The 26762-nt window shown below is 46.8% G+C and overlaps 1 protein-coding gene across 7 annotated transcripts in view; it reads right to left on the reverse strand.

Annotated features, from left to right (window-relative positions):
- Window positions 1-18532: 18532 nt before the first annotated feature.
- Window positions 18533-26762, reverse strand: part of SMOX (spermine oxidase) — a 36765-nt gene continuing 28535 nt past the window's right edge. For 4 of the 7 annotated variants that reach the window (XM_070587914.1, XM_070587915.1, XM_070587916.1 and 1 more), the window contains 4 exons: window positions 23405-23578; window positions 22483-23242; window positions 21631-21791; window positions 18533-19027 (listed from right to left, as the gene is read on the reverse strand). In XM_070587914.1, the coding sequence (XP_070444015.1) occupies window positions 18890-19027; window positions 21631-21791; window positions 22483-23242; window positions 23405-23578 (1233 nt within the window). In that variant the 3' untranslated portion in view covers window positions 18533-18889. Of the gene's footprint in view, window positions 19028-19485; window positions 19576-21630; window positions 21792-22482; window positions 23243-23404; window positions 23579-26762 lie in introns of all 7 variants that reach the window. The other 3 variants (XM_070587917.1, XM_008507945.2, XM_070587919.1) reach the window with 2 other exon arrangements.

Here is a 26762-nt window from a genome sequence, read left to right on the forward strand (position 1 = left end):
CCAGGAAAGATTTTTTTTTTAATCAGGCACAGACACTTCCAACATAAGGTGGCATCTTGTCAAGTCCTTTATAGGCTCCCTTCCCTAAAAAGAGGATATTAATTCAAAACAAGTCTGAATTGTAAGGATGTCAGCCAAGCATTTGCAAACAGTGGGGACTCCAGAGCTGAGGAAGCTGAATTGAAAGACAGACTCAGGGGCCCTTGCCAGAGTTTTGCCCTTTGCATCAAAGGCACCACTGGCCAGGAGTGAGTAAGGGAAACTCTGCCCTCTCCACTGCGTACCCCCCACACTCCCCACCCCAAACTCCAAGAAGAGCCTGGCCAGTCATCTAACCTGCAGCCACTGTCCTACTGCCCAAGAACTGCTCTCTGAGTGAGGACACAGTAATGATCCCCCATCCGCCTGATCCCCTGCAGGAACTTTCTACCTTCCGCAAGGACTTCATGCTCATTAGACTGAACAGGCTTGTGGGTCTGGGGTCAGAAGGGACCTTGAGAGCAGAGTTGGACAGTATAGTTTCTCAGGTGCTCCATTTGGTGGAAGAGGAGGAGCCAGCAGCTCTGAACTTTTAGAACAAACTTTTTCCTCGTCAGCTGAGAACTGGGCAGTGGGCTTAGAGGAAGATCCTTCCTCAGTCTGCTAGGACAGCACTAAGAGAAGGCCCACTGGCTTCTGCCTCCTCCGGCTCTTTGAGCCAGAGTCAAGCCATGCAATGCGTGCTCCAGGGAGCTGAATCCCTGGGCCCATTCCTGCCAGGCCCCTTTGCTGGGACTGAGCCACCTTGTACCCTGGGTGGCTTCCCAGTCTATGGGCCCATTGCTCACTCTGTCACTGGTGCCTAGAAATATTCCTCTTGGGTTGAGTGATTTCCCCAAAGAGAGGTGTATCAGTCAGCTGTTGCCACAATAATGCTGAAAAATAAGTCACCCCTAAATTCACAGTTTACAAGAGCAGGCAATTGTTTTTCTTGCTTCTGTGTCTGTCTACAGGTTCTAGGTTTGGTTCCAAGCTCCTGTGGACTCAGATCTGTTCCCCCTTTCTCCATATTCTTCTTGAAACATCAGTTGTGGGGGACATGTTCTTCTCAAGACAAACGGCAAGGACACGAGAGGCCAAATCCAACTGCACAAGCATGGCAAAGCTTCTGCTCATATCGCATCATGCCCATTCACATTCCATTGGCCAAAACAAGTCACATGGCCAAGCCCAAAGTTAATGGGGCAGGAAGATATACTCTGCTCGCAGATGGAGAGGAAAGGGATTGAATATGTGCTGAATAATTTTCCAGTCTATCACAGGGAGCTGAGTTAGGACTTAAACGTGAGTTTGGGGGGAACACCATTCAACCCATAACAACCTCTTTAGTGGGAGGAGATGCAAGGTCTCATGGCAAAGCGTGTGGTCACAGGGAGAAGAACTGAAGTCACTTTTGCCGTCAACCCCCACAAGGGGCAACACCAATCTGGCTCTCTCCCTGAGCAAGAACAAGCACAGGCTGGACCACCCACCCCTGCCGCCTGGAGCAAGGACCCCAGCCTGCAAGCCGTAGGTTCCCTCCCCTGTCACTGGGGCTCTCACACCTTTTTATGTGAGACCCTAAAGAGATCCTGTTGTACACATGCTTTGAAGAGCAGAGGGAGCTATAAGGAGAGACAGTGGTTTTCTAAGCTAAATAGGGTATCATTCGGGCATAAAAGCAACAGGCGGGCATTTCCAAACACGAATGAACTTTCTTTTAAAAAAGTACCTCTGACAAAGCCTGGTCAATGGAAATACAGTGAAAAAGCGCAACTCTGAAACAAAAACGGGATATAACTAAAGTGACAAAAGAGAATATCATGAACAGTTTTAGACCAGTAAATGTTTAAGCCAACATGAAAAGGTCAATTTTCCAAGAAAATATAAATTGCCAAAATTGTGTCTCCCCCCAAAAAGCAGACAATCTTAACAGAACATTAACCATAAAAGAAATTAAAACAGTAGTCAAAGATGTACTTCCAAAAAAGAAAAACACACACACACACACACTAACTCCAGCCAGTTTTACAAGTAACGTCTTTTTTTCTTTTAAAGATTGGCACCTGAGCTAACAACTGTTGCCAATGTTTTTTTTTTTTTTGCTTTATCTCCCCATACCCCCCCATACATAGTTGTATATCTTAGTCGTGGGTCCTTCTAGTTTTGGCACGTGGGACGCCACCTCAACGTGACCTGACAAGCAGTGCCATGTCCACACCCAGGATCCGAACCCTGGGCCACCGCAGCAGAGCGCACAAACTTAACCACTCAGCCACGGGCCTGGCCCCACAAGTAACGTCTTTAAATCATCAGGAAACAGATAATTAACATTTTATACATACTTTCCCAATGTATATAGTGAAAAGATGTAAAGCTACCCAAATTATTTTGAAAGCCCAAGAAATAAAAGAAAAAAGCCCTGGAAAGCCCCCAAAAAAGATCTTAGGTCACTTGTGAATATAGATGCAAAAGCCTAAATAAATATTTGCACAGGAAATCCAACAACATATTAAAACAATAATATATTATGACCAGTGTGGTAGATTGTATTATTGTCAAAACATGCGCTGCCCCAAGCTGCTGGGCACTTTTCTGCAGGAAGATTATATGTCTATTCCCTGACATCAAGCTCTGCCGCTGACTTGCTTTGACCAATGAAATATGAAGTTTCTGAGCAGAAAGCTCGAGATGTTCCAGTATCTCTCTTTTCCATCTACCATGGGATGCTCCGTCAACCTGGGTCCTAGAATTAACAAGACATGAAATCAATCTTCAGTGCTCATGTAACATGAGCAAGAAATAAACTTCTGTTGGAATTCAGTAAGATTCGGGGGTTGTTTGGTACCAGAGCAGAACTTAGCCTAAGCTGACTAATACAACAAGGTAAAGACTGTCCCAAAAATACAAGTAAAACATTAGAAATTTTATCAATGTAATTAATACATTAACAGATAAAAGGAGAAAACTCCTTTGAGAATCTCAATAGAGGCCGAAAAAGCATTTGATACAATTCAATATTGATTCATAATAAAACACTTACAAACTCAATGCAGAAGGAAATTTCTTTAACCTGATAAAAGGTACCCACCAGAAACCTAGAGCTAATAGCATACTTTTTGGAAACTTTAGAAGCTCTCCCATTAAAGTCAGGAACAAGGCTTTGGTCCCCATACCGCTCTGTTACTGAACAGCGTACCAGGAGCTACATTTGTTTCTTATTAAGCATTTAGTAAGTATTTATTTTACTACTAAGTATTTATCTTACTAGTATTTATTTCTTATTAAGTATTTCTTAATGCAGCAAGAAAAGGGAAAAAGAAACAACAGATATATTGACGGTAAGGAAATATGACTATCGAAATTTGTAGGTAATACAATCTACCTAGAAAACTGACTGATAAATAACTCTAACTAATAAAGGAGTTTGCAATTTGGCCAAGTGTAAGTCAATATTCAAAACGTAGTCACCTTCCTATCCCCCAGCAATGATCATTACGTGACATTTGAAATCAGTAGGGAAAGGATGGATAGTCCAACCAGTTGTATTGGGATAACAGCCAACAATGAGGAATAAGCATGAACCTGGAGCCCTGCCTCAGACTACAAGTCCACTAAATGGACAAAATAAAAACTTAAGAAATATTAAAAACCAAAGAATACTACCTTTATTGGTTGAGATAGAAATGCGTACTTTTGTGTGTGTGTCTTCTTCTTTTCCCCAAAGTCCCCCAGTACATAGTTGTATATTCCAGTTGTAGGTCCTCCTGGTTCTGCTATGTGGGACGCCACCTCAGCATGGTCTGATGAGCGGTGCCATATCCGCTCCCAGGATCTGAACCGGTGAAACCCTGGGCCACCCAAGCAGAGCATGCAAACTTAATCACTCAGCCACAGGGCCGGCCCCTGCATATTCTTAGTTACAAAAAGGACACGCCATAAGAGCAAAGATTAAGTTTGCTCATTTCTGAATTTAAAATTTCTGTATGTCAAAAGACCCCATAAGTAAAGCAGCTGTCTGGGGGAAAACATTTGCAATTCATATCACAGACAAGAAGACTATTATCCTTAATATGTTTTTTTAAACTCCTACAAATCACTAAGGAAAAGACAACATAGAAATGTGGGCTAAGGGAAAGAACAGAAAATCCCCAGGGGAAAAAAAACAAATGGCTAAGAATCATAAGAAAAAATATCACTGATGCAGGCTCAGTGAGCCAAGGAGTTGAAAGAAAGATTGCTTGGACTCTCAAGGTCTGGTAGTAGTGCTCCTTTATTCAGAGAATAGCATGGGGACAGGACCCAGGGGCAGCGAAGAGCTGCAATGTGTTGAGGGTTAGGGCTAAATTTATAAGGCATGGGTACACGACCTATTTGTACTAGATAAAGGAAAGATGATGTAGAAAGTCATTAAATGGTATCATTGCAGGTGGAGTCTGGTTATTGTGTGGTTGTATAACTTTAGCTGTGAATTGGGTCATATAGATCGGCAAATAAGCCAGGACACTTTGGGCTTCTCTCCCTGGGGCAGCCTTGATCCACACCATAAAATCCCCCCGAACCCATTTGGCCCCGAAATCCTTTGGGGATACAGACGATGGTCAATCTTCTGTAACTACTTCCAGCTGTACAAGGTCGTAGAGCTGTCCCTAAATGGGGCCATAGGGATACAGGCAGGAAGTTCAGTAGACCGGAAGATTGCACCCATGGAGTCCAAGGCAGACAAGGTATACAGGTGCCCTGGATATGACAGAATCATTTGACGAGAAGTGGTCCAGGAGGTGAAACGTCGTTGACATGTGGAAGGCAAACAACGAAATAGACAATGAGTTATAATAAGAAATACAAGCAATACGATTAACCCAAAAAATAAAGCTTTGATAGTAGTGCAGAGACCTGGACCTCACCAGGAGTCCAACCAGTCATTTAGGGACAGGGTAGGGGTCAGACATGGATTTAATTTCGTGACTCATATCAGATAGGAAATTTGTTTAGGGTTTCCATGTGCCAGATGACACTTTGATTCCTAATTGGGGAAAGAAGATTGAGGCAAGGTGATCATACCAGTGGAAGACAGAACAGGTCCAACGTTGTTATAGGTTGGGTAGGTTAGCAGGAGGAGATATAGTAAATGCAGTTCTACCTTGCATCCAGATGAAACCTAGGGTGCATTGTCCAAGCCATCCAGACAGTAGCCAAGGCCATAAGTTGGAGCCACATAACCACTGAGTGCCATTAGGGGCTATGCAACGTATGCTGGGCAGTCTATGCCAGTCAGTCCCAAACAAATCAGTTTTTTTTTAAGGCTATGATATGAGAACACATATAAGGGGGAATTTGACCCATAGGTCGGGTGCTATTAGGCCACGTATCACAAGTGTGGTTGGTTCGTTCCCAACACAGAGAGGCCTTTTGACTGAGTTCACCACTAGTAAGAGTAAGCCAAACATATTCGTCCCAAAGTTGATATAGCCAAAGTTATTTCTTGATTTGTATAAATAGAACTAATAAGGCCCAAAGTGGGAGGAATGGGGAGTAAGCTTAAAAGATTACTTTAGCTGCCCGTTTAGCCTCCCAGCCAGTGAAATTATTACCCTTGCTCTCAAGGGATAAATCTTTCTGATGTCCCTGGCAATGGACCACAGCCACTTGCTTTGGAAGATGCACAGAGTTCAGCCTTTTGGGCAGACGTATTGGCTGGAAGGGCTTGTGCCTCGATGACATGCGAGGCATTTACTATAGCATTGCCTGCTTTGCATATGCCCTGTTCTATGAAGCTACTGCCATCTATAAACCAGGTGTCATCTGCATTACCTATAAGGGAATCTAGCTGGTCAGGCCTGCTAGAGTATGCTTGTTCTATGACTTCAGAGCATGTATGCTCCAAATCCTGCACTGGGTAGTCAGGACTAGGCATAAGGTCTGCCAGACTAATCATTTGACACCTTAAGGATGACCTCAGGGGTGTCTAGGAGGACGGCCTGATATTTAGTTGAATGTCCTCCAGTCATCCATTGATGTCATAATCTCCATTTGGCTTCTTTATAGGCAAGATAGGAGTATTATAGGGAGATTGACATCGTTTAAGGAGGCTGTGACTGAGGAATTTTAATATAAGGGGTTGTAATCCTTCAATTGCCTCTGGTTTTAAAGGGTATTGCTTCTTATAGGGTACAAGAGAAGAGACCTGCAGGGTAATAGAGACTGGCTGTGCTGTTAGAGCTCTTCCTGGAAGGGAGCAGTGCCAAACCTGGGGGTCAATTTCTTCCTGTATATCTGGTGGAATACTAGAGGGTATCTGGGCAACAACAGAGCTTGGAGAGAGAGCAGCAAACAAGCCGTCCTCCTCACGTGTTAGAATAAGTTGGCCTCCTAATTTTTCATCGTCTCATCCTAGTAATGGAGTAGGACAAGTAGCTAGGACTAGGAAAGTATGGGAAAACATCCGAGTCCAGTATTGGCAAGATAAAGGAAGAGTCTAATAACAAAACTTAGAGTTGCCGTCTATTCCAACAATTTTTTGATGGGACTTAGGAGTTGGGCCAGAGTGGCAAACAAGGACGGAGTAAGCAGCTCCTGTATCAGTAAGAAAGTTGATTTGCTTACCTTCCACATCCAGAGTAACCCAGGGCTCAGTCTGTTCGATGGTGATGGGAGCCAGACTGGCCTCTGGGCCCCATCAGGCAGAGTCTTCAGGATTGCGTCTCAGGGCAGGGAAGTGTGTTCTGGGCCCCTCCTCGCTCTGGAGGTGAGGACAATCACGCTTCCAGTATCCCCCTCACTTCCAGAAAGGACAAGCCCCAGGAGGAAGATCCTTTGTTGGGCACTGTTTGTTCCAGTGTCCAAGTTGATGGCAACGGTAACAAGAGGACTTACCCCCGGCCTCTGGCATTGGTAGTTTGAGACTTGGGCCCCTGGTTAGCCTGTTTCTGTGGCATGTCTGCAATGGCAGCTGCTAAAATGTGAGCCTGTACCTTACCCTGTAATTTTGCCCTTCTGTCCTTATCCTGTTTAAGAGTCAAATTCCGATCATTAAACACCTGAGTAGCAACCTCTAAAAGTCTCTGTACAGGTGTTTGAGGACCCAAGGCCAATTTAGCCAATTTTTGGCTTGTGTCTGGAGCAGATTGACTAATGAAGTGCATGTTTAGAATAGTCATCCCTTCCAGAGAAGTAGGGTCTAGATTAGTGTATTTTCGAATAGCTTCAGCTAATCTCCCTTGAGAAATAGCAGGGTTTTCCTCTTTTCCCTGAGTTATTTCTGGGAGTTTGTCAAAATTGACTGGCTTTGTATAGACACACATACACAGAGCCTCCATAGCTATTGTTTTCAAAATTACTGCCATGAATCAGGTACTGTAATACAAATCTCACTAGTTATGAATCCAAATTTTGTTTTGAGCCTTTTTACTAATATTTGTCGAGAAGACATTTAAGATGCTAGATTTTTTGGTAAGGGCACTCTATGGCTGTTTTTTTCCTTTTTTTTTTATTTCTTCAGTCTTAGGAATTAGTGATGGGCTAGATAATAGATCCTGGAGAGGGGAGATAATAATCCTTTTTGAGATAAAGGAACTGGGTGGAATCTGAACTGCCTCTAGAGCTGTATTTCCAGTCTTGGGAGGATTTTCTAAGGACAGTTGCTCTTGATTTCCCAGAAACTGGGTTGTAATTTGAATGACATTATAGGTTGATCTACCTGTCCAACTACATCATAAAGAGACAGAGAAACCACTCAAGTTTTCTCCAAGATGGAGTTTCTGGGGCATATCCCATCCAATTGAAAGTGTTTCCAATTAGTTAGAACGCACCTGAGGGGTGAGTCTCCGGGGATGCTTGGGGCATTCCCCATGGCGATAAAGCACCGTCAAAGATTTCTTTGTTTCTCAGTTGCAAACCTCAAAAGGAGACCAAAATGGCCACCTTAACTTCAAGAGAGATGAAAGAAAAGGGTCCATTACCTTGAAAATCCTCCCTGAACCCAGGGCAGCGTCCTACCCATTGTTCCTCCTGTGGGCTTCCTATAGCAAGGGATGATGGGGGCATCCCCCAGCATTGCATCCCTTGTATACCTTCTCTATTATGCCTGGCAGTAATAGGTGCCTGGTGAATGGTCCCAGAGGTAAAAGAATAGAGAAAAACAGGGAAGAATTTTCCGCTGGTCTGGGGGACATTCTACCCAATTGCATCCTGGAGCCATTCTCCCAAGAAGGGGTCCCCATACTCATCCAAAGCTTAGGATTTGGTACTTCTCTTGAACTAAAGTCCCGGTTGGGACTTTCCTGAGGTTCAAAGTGTGGTCAGGAGCCATAGGGAGGGATCCCAATCCAGCCTTAGGAAAAGAAACCTGCCATGGGAGTCTTGGAGATTGGCGACTGTCCTACTGACTTAAGTGGTCGACCTGCACCCATGTAAAATTTATATGTTAGAGACAGGATTAGGAAGGAAGGGATTAAGTCATTCTTCATCACCCTTAGGCTTAAGGTACTGATTCTCTTCAGGTTGAATGCCAAGATTTACCCCATAGAGTAGCCATGGGCAGCAAACGTGGATTCATACAGCTGTCCAAGAAGGTTCCTGATGAATAAGTGAATTTAGATCCATCCTTGAAAAAGAAGAAGGCACAAGGAAGGAAAGGGCACTTACCAGAACTTAAGCTCACAAGCCCATGAATCAAGCTCCCCGTATGGGCCACCAGAAGAAATGATGCAGGCTCAGTAAGCCAAGGAGTCAAAAGAAAGATTTCTTGGACTCTCAAGGTCTGGTAGTAGTGCTCCTTTATTCAGAGAATAGCATGGGGACAGGACCCATGGGCAGTGAAGAGCTGCAATGTGTTGAGGGTTAGGGCTAAATTTATAAGGCATGGGTACGTGACTTACTTTTACTAGATAGAGGAAAGCTGATGTAAAAAGTCATTAAATGGTATCAGTGCAGGTGGGGTCTGGTGATTGTGTGGTCGTATAACTTTAGATATGAATTGGGTCATATGGATCGGCTTGTAGGCCCGGATGCCCTGGCCTTCTCTCCCTGGGGCAGCCCTGATCCACACCATAAAATCCATCGGGTCATATAGATCGGCATGTAGGCCAGGACACTTTGGGCTTCTCTACCTGGGGCAGCCTTGATCCACATCATCACTAGTTGGGAAATGCAAATTGAAACAAAAATGAGACACTCATTTCACCTACCTGGTGACAAAGAAACATCGATTTTTCTTTACATTGAGTGATGGCAAAGTTGCATAAATACTGGTGCTCTCACACCTTATTGGGAGGAGTGTAAATTGGTAAACCTCTTTTCAGGAAAATTTGACAGTGTCTTCCAAAACTGAAAATAATGATGCCCCATGATACAGGGACCTTCACACACAGGCACACACAGGCATTGTCTGTGGTTATTGCGGCATTGTTGGTAATAACGAACACTTAGAAACAACAAAAGTCCATCTTTAGCAAAGTGGATACTTGAATGAAGTATGGTCATACAATGAAATTCTGTCTCTCATTTAAAAGGAATACATGAGATCCATGACTTTAAACACAGAGAGTATTCTTCCTGTTGCGTGAACAAAAGCAGATTGGAAGAGAATACGGACAGGGCGATTCCATTTATCTAAAAAGACACATGCACACAAGATACTATGTAATTTCTACAGGATGTATGTCGAAATACTCTTTAATATTTTGGGAGGACAAACGCCAAACTCCTCAGGAGACAGGGAGGGATCAGAATTCAGGAAGGTGATCACAGGAAACACTAGCTTTATCTGTAAAGTCCTTTTCTTTTTTTTTTTTTAGGAGATTGTGTCATTAAAAATTAATCTTTTAAAAATATTAGAAGTTCCACCAATTATTCTATTGCCTTCATCCACGTAATAAACACTTTTTGCACCCCTATCATATACCTGGACACTATGGGGATACAAAGATGCAATCCCTGTGAGCCACGCAAGACACCTGGGCTCATGATTAGCAAACAAGGCCAAAACGACGAGGTGGTAAGAAGCAAAGCGAAGGGCTTAGGGAATTCAGAGGACAGAAAATTGCTTCTCGAGGGGGCAGGGAGAGGTAGATAGGGCAGTAACATCACAAGAAAGTTTCATTAAAAGGAATTACCTGGATGCTGAGTCTGAAAGCTTTGGCAACTTGAGACAAAATCTTGAGAGAAGCAAGAGAGAAATGACACCTTACTATGGGAACACAACTCTAAAGACAGCAGATGTCTCATCAGAAATCATGGAGGCCAGAAGAAAGACACAACATTTAAGTGCTGAAGGAAAAGAAGTGCCAACCAGAAATCTAGCTCCAGTGAAAATATCCTTCAGGAATGAAGGGGATGGGAGGAGGCTAGAATGATCCATGTGGTAATGGATTAGAATTGGAGTCATCAGTAAGAACTCACACTTAATATGGATACAGATAGTTACACTTAATATAGAAATATCTATAGACATGTACATATGTACATGGGTTAGTATACACACAGATCTGTCAGCTGAGAGGGCCCAGAAACAATGACACCCCTGTAGCAACAAGCACACCCAGTGCCCAGATCTTGGTGTCTAATACCATTCTCCATTAAAAGGAACCAGGGCTCCTTGGAGAAATGGCTGTTTCTAGGACTGGGGTGGGACAGATACAAGATGAGCCTGGAGAATCTTGTAGTGCCAGAAAGTAAGGAAGTGCTCAAAAAAGAAAAAAAAAAAAAAAGAACACATAGAGGGGGGTATATCAAAGGGACATAAGAGCCAATTGAAAGAGCTCCCAATGGCCAAAGCTGGAACGATTTAACAACAAAATATAGTAGTATCGGATAATCCAAAGTATAAAGTAAATATCCACGAGTCCATTCTGATACAAATAAACAACTGAATAAATTAATAAAGGGCAGGTGAAGGGAGATAAGGGATAATTCTGCTGTGCAGAAGAATTCCAAATAAATTAACGTAGATACTCTACTCTGGAGGAGGGGAGCATATCTCCTTAAGTGTGGCTGCCCATAGTGACTTCCTGCCAAAGAAGACAGTATGGCAAGGGGGGGAGGAGGGATGTAACTTTACAGTGGGGAAACCTGACAGACACGACATAAGCCAGGTGATCAAGGTCAACATCGACAGTCATAAATCATGTTAACAGTATGTATTCTTGAGATGATGAGATGAGATGCACTTTACCTCCGTGATTTTCCTCCCAAAAACCTGTAACTCCAGTCTAGTCATGAGAAAAATATCAAATTCCAATAGAGGGGCATCCTACAATATACCTAACTGTACTCCTCGAAACTGTCAAGATCATCAAAAACAGGGAGAGTCTGAGAAAAGGTCACAACCAGGAGGAACCTAAGGAAATACGATGACTAAATATAACGTGGTATCTGGATGGAATTCTGGAACAGAAAAAAGGTCTTTAGGTAAAAGCTAAAGAAATCTGAACAAACTATGGACTTTAGTTAATAACAATATACCAGTATTGGTACAAGTTGTAACAAATGTATCACATTAATGTAAGACGTTAATTGTAGGGAAAATGGTGGGGGGGACTCTAGATGCTTCCTTTTTCTGTAAGTCTAAAAAAAAGTCTATGGATACAAAAAAACTGATAGAACTGAAAGGATAAACAAAAACACAATTATAGTTAGACACTTTAACACTATTTTCTCAAGAGTTGATAGAACAAGACAGAAAATCACCAAGGATATGGAGGAAATTAACACTATCAACCAAAAAGACGTAATCAACATCTATGGACACTCCACCCAGCAGTAGCAGAATACACATCCTCTGCAAGAGCCATAGGTCATATACCAAGCTAGACCATATCCTGGGCCATAAAACAAACCTTAACAACTTTAAAATAATTGAAATCATACAGTCCAGCTTCACTTGGGGAACAAAATAAGTTCACATTTCTTGTTGACTGATTTATTTAATAAACGTATTTATTGAAGCATAATTAAACCTTTTTAGCATAGAGGTTGGCATACAAAAGGAAATCACTTATAGTCTAGTGGATGAACAAAAGAATGAATGAATCAGTGAATGAACACAAAAGAAATGATCTCAACTTGGGGGCTAACAAGGCCTCTTTTTACTGTTGAGAATGAAAAATCACTGATACTCTAGAATAAGTTGCAGTCTTATTTTATTCACGCACGCAACATTAAGTAAAGACACTTTGTGTGATTTATTGGGTTTGGGGGTTTTTTTACAATTCAGAAAAGCTCACAGAGAATCTAGGACACACGGGTTCCCTGGGCAGCAAGAAGGCTGTAGCCCCACAGGGCCAGCAGATGGCGCCAGAGGACGCGGTTCAGCCCATGATGTTAGTCTTGCTTCCAGAGTCCCTGGAGGCGCCAGGCCCCCTCAACCTCTCCCAGCCTTGGTGAGAAGGTGAGCCGGCCCAGCCCTTCCTGGGTGAGGATAACGAGGATGCAGAGACAGCAAGCATAGAAACCCTAAAGCTTGACTGAAAGGGAGGCAAGGGAAGGTGGTAGCAAGAGGAGTTGGGTGATGGGAAAGATAGAGCACACAGTAATGTGGGTGGGAAGGATGGAGTCCAGTGAAGGGGAGAGGAAAGGAGGAGGCAAGGTCCCCAAGTCTGGGACATGGGATGTACAAGTGGAGGTCACACACTTCCTTTATGTCGGGGGAGGTCAAAAAAGATGGCTATTCGTAGATTTGGTGAAGAAGTTGCCTCAAGTGGCTTCTATTTTGTCTATGAAACAGGAGACCATTTTGCCTGTTGACAGTGAAGAGGCAGGGGGTCTGAAGGTGAAGGGGAGACAGCTGACAAGGGACATCCAGGAGGGTTGCCAGCCGACACTAAGGGTGGGTCTAGGGTTGGCACCATTCAGTTTGGCCTCTTCATTCACTTGTTCATTCATTCTGCAAATATTTGATAACCTACTATTACACCAGCCACTGTTTTGGACACTGTAACTTACATTTGGGGGGAGGGAGGTAGACAAATAAATAAACATACAAACAAACACAAAAATGACAGAGAATGAGAAGGACTATGAAGAAACAGGCAAGGGGAGAGAACAGAGGGTGCCGGGAGGGCTGTGAAAATGGGGGCTTAGGGAAGTCTTCCTGGAGAAGGGACAGCTGAGCAGAGATCTGAATGCAGCCAGGGAAGGACTTGCAAGTATCTGGGGCATACGTTCCTGATAAAGGGGATGACCAGGACCAAGCGCAGGGGGCAGTGGCAGGAAGTGAGAACCAGGGGACAGATCACACAGGGCGTTAGAAATCACCTTTTCTGCTCAGTGTTATGGCAGTCATTGGAAACCAGGGAAGGGCATGACTGGATCTTATTTTTAAAGATCACACTGCTGCTGGGTGGAGAACAGGCTAAAAGGGGCAGGCGTGGAAGACGGAACACCACGCAGGAGGCTACTGCAGCCTCCGGGGCAGGGAGGAGAGGAGCAGTGGAGGAGGTATGAAGGCATCAGATCCAAGATGTGTCCTGTAGGTGGAGCCAACAAGATTTGCTGATGGCAAATCTGATGATCAGATATGGGGTACGAAAGAAAAAGGAGTCAATGATGACTCAGGTGTTCGCGCTGAGCCAAATGGTGGTGCCAGTTATTCAAATCGAATAGATTAGATTTGGGAAGGAACAGATCGAGAGTTCTGCTTTGGACATGTTAAGTCCCTGGAAAGATCCTGTAGGCGGTGTTGTGTTATTTGCTTTGCTTTGCTGCGTTTTCACCGGCAGGCGTGGCTCTGTGTTTTTCTCTAGCTGTAGTTATTGGTGACCCAGACACAACTATGGAGAAAGCAGACAAGTGATCCACGACTGAGATTATGTTGATCGGCTTTAACAGAACAAATGGCAAGAGAGTTAAGGAGATTGGAAAGAGACTGAGTGAAATGATAGATAATTGAAATCCCCACTCCTTGAACCAATTTTAATTAGTCAGGACCAATCACAAACGGTGGAAACCTAACCCACACTAGCGAAGCAAAAGGGGAACCAATGGTCCGTGTGGCTGGATAGGGCATTGAAGTAGCTCACAAATGGGAAGGAAGAGCTATAAGACATGGTCTTGGTCGTGGCCTTGAACTGGGCGTGGACAGATGACTGTGTGACCCCGTGTGCCCCACATGTGAGAGGGGGAAAGTGACAGATCCAAGACAAAAAGGATGAATGGGCTCTGCAGTGAAGGAGAGGGAACGCCCAATCCAGCAGATCAAAATCGCTCAAACACTGAGCTCCCTGAAATAAAGTACACCTGACATTTTCCTCCCCTGACAGAGACGCAGTGTTCCTGCAAAATCAGTGTTCAACAACCACCGATAGGATCATGGGAGACGAGAACAGCTTTGCGTCCATCAGCTCCAGTTAAATAGCACGAAGCAGGGCTGTGACCAAGCCCTTCCTTTTTTATATGAAACACCTAAGATGAGCGTAGATGTCCTAGATGCCGCCTTAGGAGGGCCACAACTCCTCCTGTTTGCTGAGATTTGTTGACCCTGCACAAATCAGGAGCAGCCGCCACAAACAGCCCAGCCAGTCATTATGAGAAAACACAGCCTCATGGAACTCTACCATTACGTTTGGCAGACCATTCATTAGACAGGCAGTTCTCTAGAAGTGAACCAGCAGCCCACCTCACTCTGCACCTCGGGCTCATCCCAACAGGCCCAAGTAAATGCACGGTGACTCAAACCAGAGGCGCTTCACTCCCACATTTGTCTGTGGGCAGGCAGACATTCCAAGTGGCTCCCATGAAGTGGGAGGCAACATGCTGCTCACCTGTTCCAGCAGCAAGGGTGGGAAGAGACAGTACCTGCTGAGGACCCCAGGCCCCTTGAAGGAACATTTCCGAGGCTTCCACAAAGCCACAACTGAACAGCTTGCTTGTGGATGCCCTGATGCCCACAGCACAAGAAATCATGCAGCCAGTTCTACGTGGAATCCAGTACCAGGAAAGAACTTTCCTCTCAAGTGACCTTCTACAGGCGATAGAATTGTATAGCGGGCATTTGCGTGGGTTGGCCCAAGCATGCCACATTTGCCACCCCTGATAGAGTCCTCTGGGTTCAGTCGATGTCAAGCCTGCTTCAGAAACCTAGTCACAGCAAGAAACTTGTGCTGTGCCCCTGGTTCATCCAGTCTCTCCTTGCTTCTGAATAGCTCTTGCTTTTATCTGCCTCGAATCTGTTTGGGGAGCTGCAAATCATAAGTGCTGCCCACATTATGCAATTATTTGATGTAGAGGCAGCACACTGCAGGACTGACTGCTTTGGCAAATTCTTCAGGGCCACCCCTCCCACATCTGTCCCCACCTGTGTGTCCCCGAAGCTCCCCCCACCTGCCTCCCAGGGTTGCTCCCTTCCCCTTGAGATGGCATCCTCTCCAAGCTGCATCGCCTTGCACAGCCCCACGCAAATCCCCCTGGGAACCTCGATTTCCTTGGCTGTAATACAATCCCCATCTCCCTTATGTGGCTGCAGATGCCCAGATGAGGGGACACAGGCGAGGAGTCTGCTAATGGTGACATCCTATGTAAACACAAGGCCAGTCCTTATCACCGGGCAGCCAGAGGGGCATAAGTAGCTCCTTCCTCCCTTTATCTGCTCTCAGGATGCGTCATCTCTGCTGCATGGAGGAAGTTCGCTGGGCCAACACCACCATATGTTTTGGGATGGGAGGGTGGGGGGAAGGGCGTCCTCAGAACTTTTTAAATTGAGTTATATCATACATATAGAAAAGTGTATAAGCCAATGCATTTTTGCCAATGTATATACTCATGCAACCACCACCCAGATCAAGATATGGAACATTTCTGTAACCCAGAAAGTACCCCATACTCCCTCCCAGGCACCTGCCATCCCCTCATTTCTAACACCATAGATTAGTTTTTCAGGTTCTTCAACTTCATATAAAAGAAATCATACAGCATATAGCTTTGTGTCTGGCTTCTTTCACTCAACATGTTTTTGAGGTTAATCAATGTTGTTGCAAATAGCTCATTTTATTCTGTTGGTACATGCTATTCCATTGTATGAATGTCTGCAGTTTGTCCATTCTACTATTGATGGACAGCTGGGCTGTTTCCAGTTTTTAGCTATGATGCACTATGTTGCTATGAACATTCTGGTAAGTATTTTTGTTAGGCATACACACTCATTTCCCTTGGGTGTGCACCCAGCAGTGGAAATGCTGGTGGGCACATGGCCAGCTTCGGTAGAATCTGCCACACAGTCTCCTAGTGTGGCCGTCCCCATTTCCACTCTCTGCAGCAATGACCTCAGAATGTTTTGTTTTGTTTTGTTGATGGCACCAGCCTCTTCTCTTCATCGTGCAATAAAGAGAATGAGCCTGCACTGTGGAGTAAGACCTCAGTTCACGTCTCGGCATCACCACCTGCCTGAGTGACCTTGAGTGTGTTACTTAACTCTCGGAGGTTTGGTTTCCCCCCCAAGGGTAAACTGCCCTCCCCAGCCTGACTTGGCATCCATGTCAAATAAAGAGACCAGACCATACGCTCAGCATTTACAATTGACACCCTGCCTGGCAGGCGGTCCGCACCACGTGAAAATTCTCTCCCTCCCTCTTGCCCACACCTGAAGCTCCCCATCCTGCAATCACGGACTACTAGGCCCTTTTACCCTCGTGGAGCCCTTTCAAATGCCTACACCTGTGATTCTGGGAATGTGCTTATTACCGTCTTCCCCCACACTTACGTGCCGGGTGCTTCTGTCCGTCCCACCACAGCTAGTGGGGAAAATCCAGGGAGTCGGGAGGGACCACGCTGGATCAGTGCCTCCCAAGCAGAAGTCAATAGAAGGTGCTTCTTGCAAAGTAACTCTGGGCTTTGACTAAAGTAAGGTCCAAATTTACATCACCTGCTAAGTACTGTGTGGAAAGATCTCCAAGAATCATGTTAATTTAAACAAGCAAAATGCAGGACAGGACAATACTTTGCCACTTTCCTATAAAAAGGAGAGAGAAGGGTATGTATTTATATTGACTTACATCTAGAAATGGATACACAAGACACTAAGAACATGGAGCTGTGGGAACAGCAAGGACTCAGGGCAGGCATGGGAGATGTTTCAGCGTCTTTTATGGCTATTGAGCTTAAATCACATCGATGGATCCCCTATTCAAAAAAATTTTAGGACTGGCCACATGGCCTAGTGGTTGAGTTCAGCGCACTCTGCTTCAGTGGCTGGGGTTCATGGGTTCAGATCCCAGGCACAGACCTATGCACTGCTCATCAGCCCTGCTGTGGTGGAGACCCACATATAAAGGAGAGGAAGATTGGCACAGATTAGCTCAGGACTAGTCTTCCTCAAGCCAAAAACGGGGAGGATTGGCAACAGATGTTAACTAAGGGCAAATCTTCCTCAGCAAAAAAAAAAAAAAAGAAAAGAAAAGAAAGAAAATATATATATATATATAAATTAACATATAGACATACTTTAAGTTATGCCTCAGGTGACTATGAATCGCTGACATAAACTCCATGAAGATGTCTGGTGTATCAACCCTGGCAAAGCAAGAATCCCTGTTAGATACATGCATGCAGGTGGGTATGCATATGGGGTTGTGTGAGGGTGGGTGCACATAGGCACAAGTATAGGTGTGTCTATGTTGGACATCTCCATCATAACCTGAGGTGAGGGGGGAGAGGATGTGGAGCCATATCAAGGGCAGTGCCCTAAACTTCCGAGAAGAAAACCCAACCTAAGCTCACACAGAGTTAGGCCAGGGGGGCCCACCTGGCTTTTCACTTCCTCTACCACCCAACCCCTCAACTCTATAGAATTCAAACTCTATCACTAGAGATCTGGAGTAAGAAAATGGCTAAATGTTCATTAAGGTTCCATGCGTGTGGGTCAATGTAGTTAAGTGTAGTATAAGGCTGTGGGGTGGTTTATCTGGGTTAGAGTGAGTGTATGTAGGTTTGTGTATGTGTATGCAGGTGACTCCATATGAGAGATATGTATGTGTGTGTGTTTACTCAGCAAAAAGGGCAGAAAAGACTCCCCTGCAATAAGTGGCAGGCCCTTGGAATATAGCAAGTGGGTGACACTTAGAGATATCTCCCTGCCCAAAAAATGGCCAAACTAGCCACCTTCCCAGAAGTCAACAGCAGGCACCCTAATAGCCAGACCCAGGGCTCCATGGCCAGGTGACACTGAGTAATAACACATCAGAGCTTGGCATGGAGCCTGAACAGGTGTCCCCTCCCATGGAACTAACCTTCACTCCACATGGCCATGTCACCCAATCAGGCTCTGAGAAGTCTGGCAAAAGGCCAGCAGGCAGACCCATGCCTGTCCTGAAGGAGCTGGGGTTGGGCAGTAAGGGGCCCTTATCCCCAAGGGGCCTTGCCAGCAGGAAGGCAAACAACCACAAACAGATTAGGGTGAGGGGATCCCCCTTCCAGTAAAGGTAGGCACCTGCTCTTCTGAGGCCACAGCCAGGCTACAGCTCCCCCCACCATCCCCCTACTCAAAGGAGGTATGATTAAAAAAAAACACACACACACAAGAGGCTGAGGAAAATGGAAGAGAGGAGCTGAGGAACTTGGGAAGGGCAAGCCTCTTTTATTATCCCAAAATGCAAAGTATTGAAGGCACTTACAATAACAAGGGGGGAGGGGAGGGACAGGGAGGTCAGAGGTCAGATCACAGAGGTAAATCAACAGGCCCCACCCTGGTCACCACCCGGCATGGAGAAAAGGAAAAGCTACAGGGCCAGGTCCAAAGCCAGTTAGGGTGTCTATCCCTACAAAAGATACAAGTCCACTCTACAGAGGATTAGGAAATTAGGAACACACAGCAGCAAGGGGCAGGGCTGGCAGTCACGAGTTAGTGGTTCTTTAAGGAACACTCTTGGCAGTGAGAAGGCCCTCAGGTCCCCTGCTGGAAGAGGTCTCGGTACATCTCGATGAGACGGGCAGCCTCACGCTGGCCAGAGAGCAGAGCACCATGGGTGGTGGAGTAGTATTTGCGGTGGGTGGCCTCACCTGAGAACAGCACCTGCATGGGCTGGGTAGGGGGACAGGGAAGTGAGGGTGGAGGGGCAAGAAAGACCAAGAAGCTGCCTGTCTTTCCCAGAACCTCCCATCCATACTATAAGAGAGGAATGAGCAGACATCTGAGATGCAGGTATTGCTGCTTCTCCAGAGGATGAGGAGTTGCCCATCCCACCTGACCACTTTCCCCTGCTTCTTCCCCAAACATGTAGGCCTCAGTTCTTTCTGTTGTGAGGTTTTTAGGAGTCCTGGCTATGCAGTCTGAGAGGCTCACTGTGCCTCTTACTAGTGAACTCAGGCTCACTAAAAAGGTTTAACCTCCCTTGGCCTTGATTTTCTTATCTGCAAAATGAGTTTATACCACCTCCTTCTGAGGGTGGTCATAAGGATTAAGTGAAAGAATGTATCTAAAGCACTTAGAACCTGGAAGAACATAAGCACTCAATAACGTTAGGTGGTAATTTAACAAACCTTTATGGAGCCCCTAATAGGGTCCAAGGACTGTTCTGGGCACTTGGAAGATAAAAGGTGACCGGGCTGCTGCTTTGAGGAGATTCCTTGCTGGGTGGGGAAGCCAGACACGAAACCTGATTACTAAACGGTGTCAAACATGATGTAATGGGTGTTTAGGCAAGGCGCTGAGAGCCCAGAAAAGAGGCCCACTGTCAGGGGGTCGCACAAAGCTTCCCAGAGGACAGGACCTTTGGGCAGCTTCTCAAAAGATGCTGGGTAAATAAACCGGCAAAGGACGTTTTGGGAAGAAGGAAAAGTGGGGGTGAAAAATGCTAAAGCAGGCCTTGTCTAGGGGACACTGAGAACTTTGGAACAGCCACAGCTCAACCTCCAGAAAGCAGGCTATCTAGGTGGAGTCCAGGCAAAGTACAAGTGCACACATTCCAAGCTTGAGTCTAGACTTTATCCCAGTGCATCTCAACCTGAATGTGCAAAGGCACCAGCTGAGACCCTGGTAGAAGGCAGTTTTTATTCGGCAGGTCTGGGGTGGGCTGAGTCTACATTTCCAACACACTCGCACATGATGCTGGGTTGTTGGTCCACAGACCACCCACTTTGAGCAGTGAGGCTGTAACCCTCTAACAAGGAGCCTGCAGAGGTGGTTAAGCTGAAAGAGGGGCACGTCCTGTGGCAGAGGGCAAGCTGCCTACTTCCACATCCCTTCTCCTCTTTCTCCTCAGTAACAAAGCCCTGATTTTTAACTGGGTCCACTGCCATCCAGAATAAAGATGACGTGTCCCAGCCTCTCCAGCAGCTGGTGTAGTCATGTGACTAAGTTCTGGCCAATCAGCTTCAAGTGCATGGTTGCTTAGAGACACTGATTCAGCCCCAGGGGTTCCCCTCTTTTGCCCGTCCACCTGTCCCCCTCCTTCCAGCCTGAAATGCAGATGTGAGAGCAGCAGGCCTTTCAGCCTTCTTGGACCACAAGGTGGCCTTGAAGGTGGAAGCCAGGTGCTAGCAATACTGGGTCCTGACCCCTACCTCTGATTTCCTTTTATGTGATAGAAGCAGACTTCTGTCTTAAGTCAGTTCTTTTTGTTTTGTTTTGCTTTTTGTTACATGCACTAGTCCTAAGTGATGGAGGTGACATGAGAAAGTTTGCTTTTCGGGGGATGGTTGTGGCAGGAGTGAAGGCCTTTTCCTCTCTCCCCCTGAGTACGGCTGGGGTAGGCACAACCCACGTTAGCCGAAATCTCTTCACCAATTATGCCACAGAATTGCTTTAACTATAATTCTGTTAGGGTTTTAACGTTTACTGTATGTGTACACTTGGTGGGGAAAACTCAAAATCCATTTTATAGGTGTAGAAATATATACAGTCATGTGTCGCTTAATGACGGGAAGACATTCTGAGAAATGTGCCATTGGGCGATTTCATCGTTGTGCGAACATCATAGAGCATATTTACAGAAACCTGGATGGTATAGACCACTACACACCGAGGCTCTATGGTACTAACCTTGGGACCACCACCATATACATCATTGGCCAAAATGCCATTACGCAGTGCATGACAATATAGTTATTTCTCTCAGATTTATTATTTCCTCTCTGAATGCATAGTTGATACAATTTTGGGGATGGTCATTATTCTTAATTTTATTTTCTAAACCATGTTGGGGAAACTTACTTCCATTGAATTGGTGCTGTCCAATAAAACCTTCTACAATGATAGAAATGTTCTATAGCTACGCAATTTAATAAGGTGCCACTAGTCACATATGGCTACTGAACTTGAAATGTGGCTAGTGCAACTAAGGAACTAAATTTTCAATGTATTCATTTAAATTTAATTAACTAACTTAATTTAATGTGGCTAATAGCTACCTATCGGACAGCATAGCATTAAATAACTCCATTTTTATAACCTCAAGAAAGCAGTTAACATCTCACTTTGATTTCATCTTTTCTTCCAGATGTTAAGTGCACATTTCCTTGTTTCCTCTTTCATTATAGGAGCTACTCCATCCCTGACTCACCTTGGCACCCCTCAGTGAACAAACCCTCCCCCGCCTCCCCCTGGACCAAACACACATCAGGAATAGCCACACACACGCCTCCTCACCCAGCACATGCCTCACGCACCAGCATACCCACACTTACCGCTGTCTTGGAACTCTCCGTGTACGGCAGGGGCTTGGCCAGCTTCTCCACGTCTGCCCCACTCGAGCCCACCTGCGTGTACGAATAGGAGCCACGGAAGTAGGGGTCGCTGCCCCAGGCTGAGCGCAGGATTCGCCGAGGTTTTGGAATGTTGGGGTTCCCTGTAAGAGAGTCAGAAGAGCCAAGAGCAGGGAGGATAAGAAAGGGCCACACACAGCAGACACCCCTGTGTCTCCCACTCCACCTCCGGGGCTGCAAGAGGACCAGGCTGCTACAGGTAGGCATGGAGGGTGGAGGGTGGAGGATGGAGAGGGAGGCTGTGGTTCAAGCTGGGCACCCCTCAACGCCTCCTGCTGACCCCCAGCAAAACAGCTCATGTCTCTGAGCCTTCATTTCCCTATCCAAAAAAACATTCCAGAGCATCATGTTTCCCCTTCCCACGTCAGGATTCTCACGAGGCTCTTCTGGGACAGTGGAGGAAAGATGTTCAACTGAAGAATCAGATGGTAAAACACAAATCCATCTCTTAGCAAGACAGCATGAGTAGGAAAGGGGCAATCTGAGGTTTCCTGGGGATACCCAAGATTTTTACCATTCAGCTCTTAAAGAGAAGAAACACAGCACCTATGGTTTTGAGTGTTTTAAGTTCCAAACGGAGGACAGCTTGCAGTTGAGGTGCCCGAAGCTGGAACATGGTGCCCGGCAGCAGCTCTCCCAGTGGGCGGGCCACCTCGGTTCACAATCTGGGGAGGGGAGAGCTACCATACCGTTCAGGGGGTTCAGAGGGTCTAGCAGAGGATGGCCAACAGAGAGAGGCCAGTGGAAGCAGGCAGTGGCGGCACAGGGACGCACCTGTGAACTGCCGCAGCATCTCAGTGCAGATCTCGGCCACTGCCTCGTCGTCACACTTCTCCATGACGAGGGCCTCCTCCCCACAGATCCAGCCGCTCAGCACGTGGCCATAGCGCTCGGGCGGGTAGAGGACATCGAAGCCACAGATCTTGCGGTACCAGAGCTCAGGCGGGTAGGTGAGGGTGCGGCTCTCCGCCTCGTCCTCCCACACAAACTGTAAGCTGTTGCATTCAGGGCCCCAGAAAGGCTCCTCAAATTCCAGAAAGATCTTGTCGGTGGTGCCAATGCCCAGGCGGTGGATGGCAGCCACCTTCTCCGCGGGCAGGCCTGGCCGGAAGAAGCTGGCGTGCTGCCTCTTGAGCACGCCCAGCGACACCGTCACAATCACGTGGTCCGCCGGGATCACCTCGCAGTCCTCACACTCCACCACCACCGGCCACTGCTCATCCTCCTCCCGCCCGCTCCCCCGGGGTTCCTCTCCACCCTGGCTGCCCTCCCCGGTATCGTGATTGTGGTCACCCTCACCCCGGGGCTCAATCTCAGGGCCCCGGGGCCGGGCCGAGGCCTGGTCCCAGTGCACACAACGGACGGGTTTCCCCAGCTGGATGACGTGGGCAGGGATGCCCTCAGCCAGCAGCTCCACAACCCGCATGAAGCCTGAGGGGATGATGTGGTGGGCGCCGGGGATCTCGGTCCATTCCCCAAAGGCACTCAGGGACACCTCGTCTATGCTGTGCGAGCTACTCTCACAGCTCTCCACCTGTAGGAAGAGCCAGAGAGGAGCCAGATGACCACCAGGGCTGAGCTAGAGTTGGGGCAGGACCTCAGAGCAGCACCGCCCTCCTTGGACCCAGATTCCCCAGAATCAGTCTTCCTCACTCTGTCACCTGTACTTAACAAAGCTCCAAGACAGCAAAGATACCTTCAGGTACTGCTGGATCATGGCGAGCTTCAGGCGCTTGGTGGCCTCCGGGTCGTCAGGGTCATCCCTGATGCGGTTGCGCACCTCCTCCCGGGTGAACACCCCCACGCTGTTCTGACTCTCAGCATTCACTGGTTTACCATGCCGGAAGAACTCCTGGGTCAAGTTATAGACCTGCCAGAGAGACCCAGGAGACTGAAAACACAGCCCCTCATCCCACCTCCATCTCAGACCAAAGGGCCCCAACTCAAAAATTGCCACATCCCAGGTGTTCCCAGATGTGCTGAGCCCACAGTGCCTCTCCCTTGGTGAATCAATGCAATGCTGAGGCTGCACCCACTGAGTCATGGTTCGAGTGTAGCAAGCTGCCCTGGGCAGCCAGCTTCCTTGCCTCCAGACACCACCCTCTGAGTGTGTGAGGGAGGTAGGATGGCCTGGAGGCTCTCGTGCTGGGCCCCTGCTTAGAACAAAGTGAAACCTCTGGTGCCTGTACAGTCTGCGGGAAAGGAACCACCCCCCACCCCTGACCCCGGAGGCTCTACACAGCTGAGTGCACCACCCGCTGGAGAACCCAGGTCTGTGCATGTTTCCTTTTTCTAAGAACCAAAAACATGAACCCTTTTCCTGCCACCCCTGCCAAAGCATGTCTGCTCCGCCTTCTCCCAGGAGGGCACTCTGGAGCCGGGGCCTAGCCAGTATTTGGGGGGAGAGAGAGCAGAAGGGGCCCTGGAATCTGATCTCCCAGGAGACCCTCCCTAGCCCTGCTCAGGTCCTCACAACGTGCCCTCTTTACTGCAGGACTCAGCTGCATTTAAGGAAGATGGCCCTGTTGGGCAGGGCATGCAGAGGGGAGGGAGGCCCCAGTGTGGAACGGAAATGGAATGAAAATACACTTCACGGGCATATTTTGGCAAGAACTCCAACCCTCACCTCATCAACAGAAAGCGATGAACGGTCCCTTGGAGCAGGGTTCTACCGCCTCCGCTGCCTGCCTGGTACATAGCTCCCAGGTGAGCAGTGCTGGGTCAGGCATGGGGTGCCAAAGGACAAGGCCTGAGCCCCAGCATTCACTCTACAAACATTTACGGGGCTCTGTCCAGACACAGGTTGTAATGGTGAGCAACACAGACACAGCACCGAGCCCCTGCCCTCACTCGAGCTGGGGAGGCTTTCCATCACTCAGCTGTATCTACATGATGTACTGTGACGTGAAAGAACCCAGGGGTTGTAAGATTAACCTGGACAACCTCGAACAGTCAGGAGGTAGTCAGGGGGGCAGTGGGATGGAGAAGAAAAGTATTTCAGGCAGCAAGAACAGCATCTTTAAAGATGAGGGAGAGGATATAAGATGCGTTCAAAGGGCTCAGTCTCGCTGAAGTGGGCAGCGAGGAGAGAAAAAGTTGCAAGAGATGATGGGAAAGGCAGGCAGGGGCTGGGGCATGAACAACTAAGAGTCATGTCAAGGACTCTGGACTTTGTCCAAGGCCCTGGCGTCACTGAAGGGCTGTGAGCGTGATCACCCGCCCACTCTCCTGCCCAAGACACCGGCAAATGTGGGCTCCTAGGACAAACATCTGGGGCTGGTGCTGATTAGTGGTGTGTTTCCCTTCGTAAATTGAGTTTGAATTTGGTCAGCACACATTCACGGGAGTGATATCTGCCCTGTCACTCAGCCCAGGTATAGGCCCTGTAGCTACAGAGTAGCTGGCACCCCAGCTGGGGAGTCCAGGGTGGGTTCCCACCCACCAACATTCCACTCAAGGGCAAGGCCTCCACATGAGACAGAAACATGAATTAAACATGTCTCTAAAGTAGAAAATATAAAGAAGAGAATGAGTTAAACTGTTCATTTTCCTCCCTACAGTCACAAGATGCTAGGCGTTTGGCCTTAACTGGAGTCCTCAGCAAATTCCTCACGCAGGACCACTGCCAAAGAATCAGCCTTTCAACTCGCCTCCTCCTCCCTGGGTTGTTTCCTTTGGTGATAAGCAGCGTGGTACCCAGTCCTCAGCCCATGTTGACTAAAGGCCAAAATGCCCAGCTGAGGAGTAACAAATTTAGTCCATCTAAGCGATTCTTTGTGTCAACCACCAACTAGGACAGCCTTAACTGAACGTGGGTTTGTCACATGGGTACAGTCTCCTGTCCTGGGTTAAATGACACCTTCCCAGTGTGACCAAGGGAAAAGGGACAGACCTGTAATGTCTAATACTACTCACCTCAATTCTCATTAAGCACTTTTCATCAGGATCTCATTTAATCCTCATGACATTATGAAGTACGTATAACTATGTTCACTTTACAGGTCAGGAAAGTACAGCTCAGAGAGGCTCAATAACTTGCTCAGATTATACAGCTAATAAATGGTAGAACTAGTACTTAAATCAAGGCAGTCTTGCTCCAGAGATTAAGCTCCATATGATACAACTGCACAAACTCATTTATTTGTTAACAAATATAACACATTCAAATGAGTAGCCCTGCAAAATCATCACCTTTGGAGGGAGGCTGCATATTTTTGACGCCACCCCCAGGCAGGGCTTCACATGCTTAGAGCACACCTCTCAGAATGGCCTTCAGTACTGCAAATCTATCTCTTGACCGCATGGTTAACACCTCCTCCTCCTGACCCAAAGTATCACCCAGAGTGATAACCCACCTCTATCCATCCTACTTTCCATGACTCACACTCTTGGCTTTCAAAAATCAAACCCATGAGCACAAGTTGATAACAATCTACTTTTAAGGACATTTAAAAGAACAAGTAAGTCATGGACCCTGAAAGACACTCTCAAGAGGCATCCATGCTTAAAGCACTCACAATAACCTGGGATCAGGGTATGACTGGTTCCCAGTAGACCAGGAAGCTCTACTTTGAAGAATACTAGTCCTTATCTTCTCATTAAAAATTCAGTCTCTTTGCACATGAGTGCGAACACACAATACCATCGGACTGCACACAACATATTTTGTGAGTGTACACACATAAGACACTGAGTGTGACTGCCCTCCATATTGAGCATGGACTACCCCAAAGCAAGGGTCATTTCTCCTTTCCCATGCTCAAGAGACATAGAAAGTGTACAATAGATGCTTTTTTTTTTTTTTTTGAGGAAGATTAGCCCTGAGCTAACTACTGCCAGTCCTCCTCTTTTTTGCTGAGGAAGCCTGGCCCTGAGCTAACATCCGTGCCCATCTTCCTCTACTTTATATGTGGGATGCCTACCACAGCATGGCTTGCCAAGCAGTGCCATGTCCGCACCCAGGATCCAAACCGATGAACCCCGGGCTGCAAAGAAGCGGAATGTGCGCACTTAACCGCTGCACCACCAGACCGGCCCCACAATAGATGCTTGTT

This window comes from Equus przewalskii, chromosome 21, assembly GCF_037783145.1.
Source record: "Equus przewalskii isolate Varuska chromosome 21, EquPr2, whole genome shotgun sequence".
Classification (NCBI taxonomy): domain Eukaryota; kingdom Metazoa; phylum Chordata; class Mammalia; order Perissodactyla; family Equidae; genus Equus; species Equus przewalskii.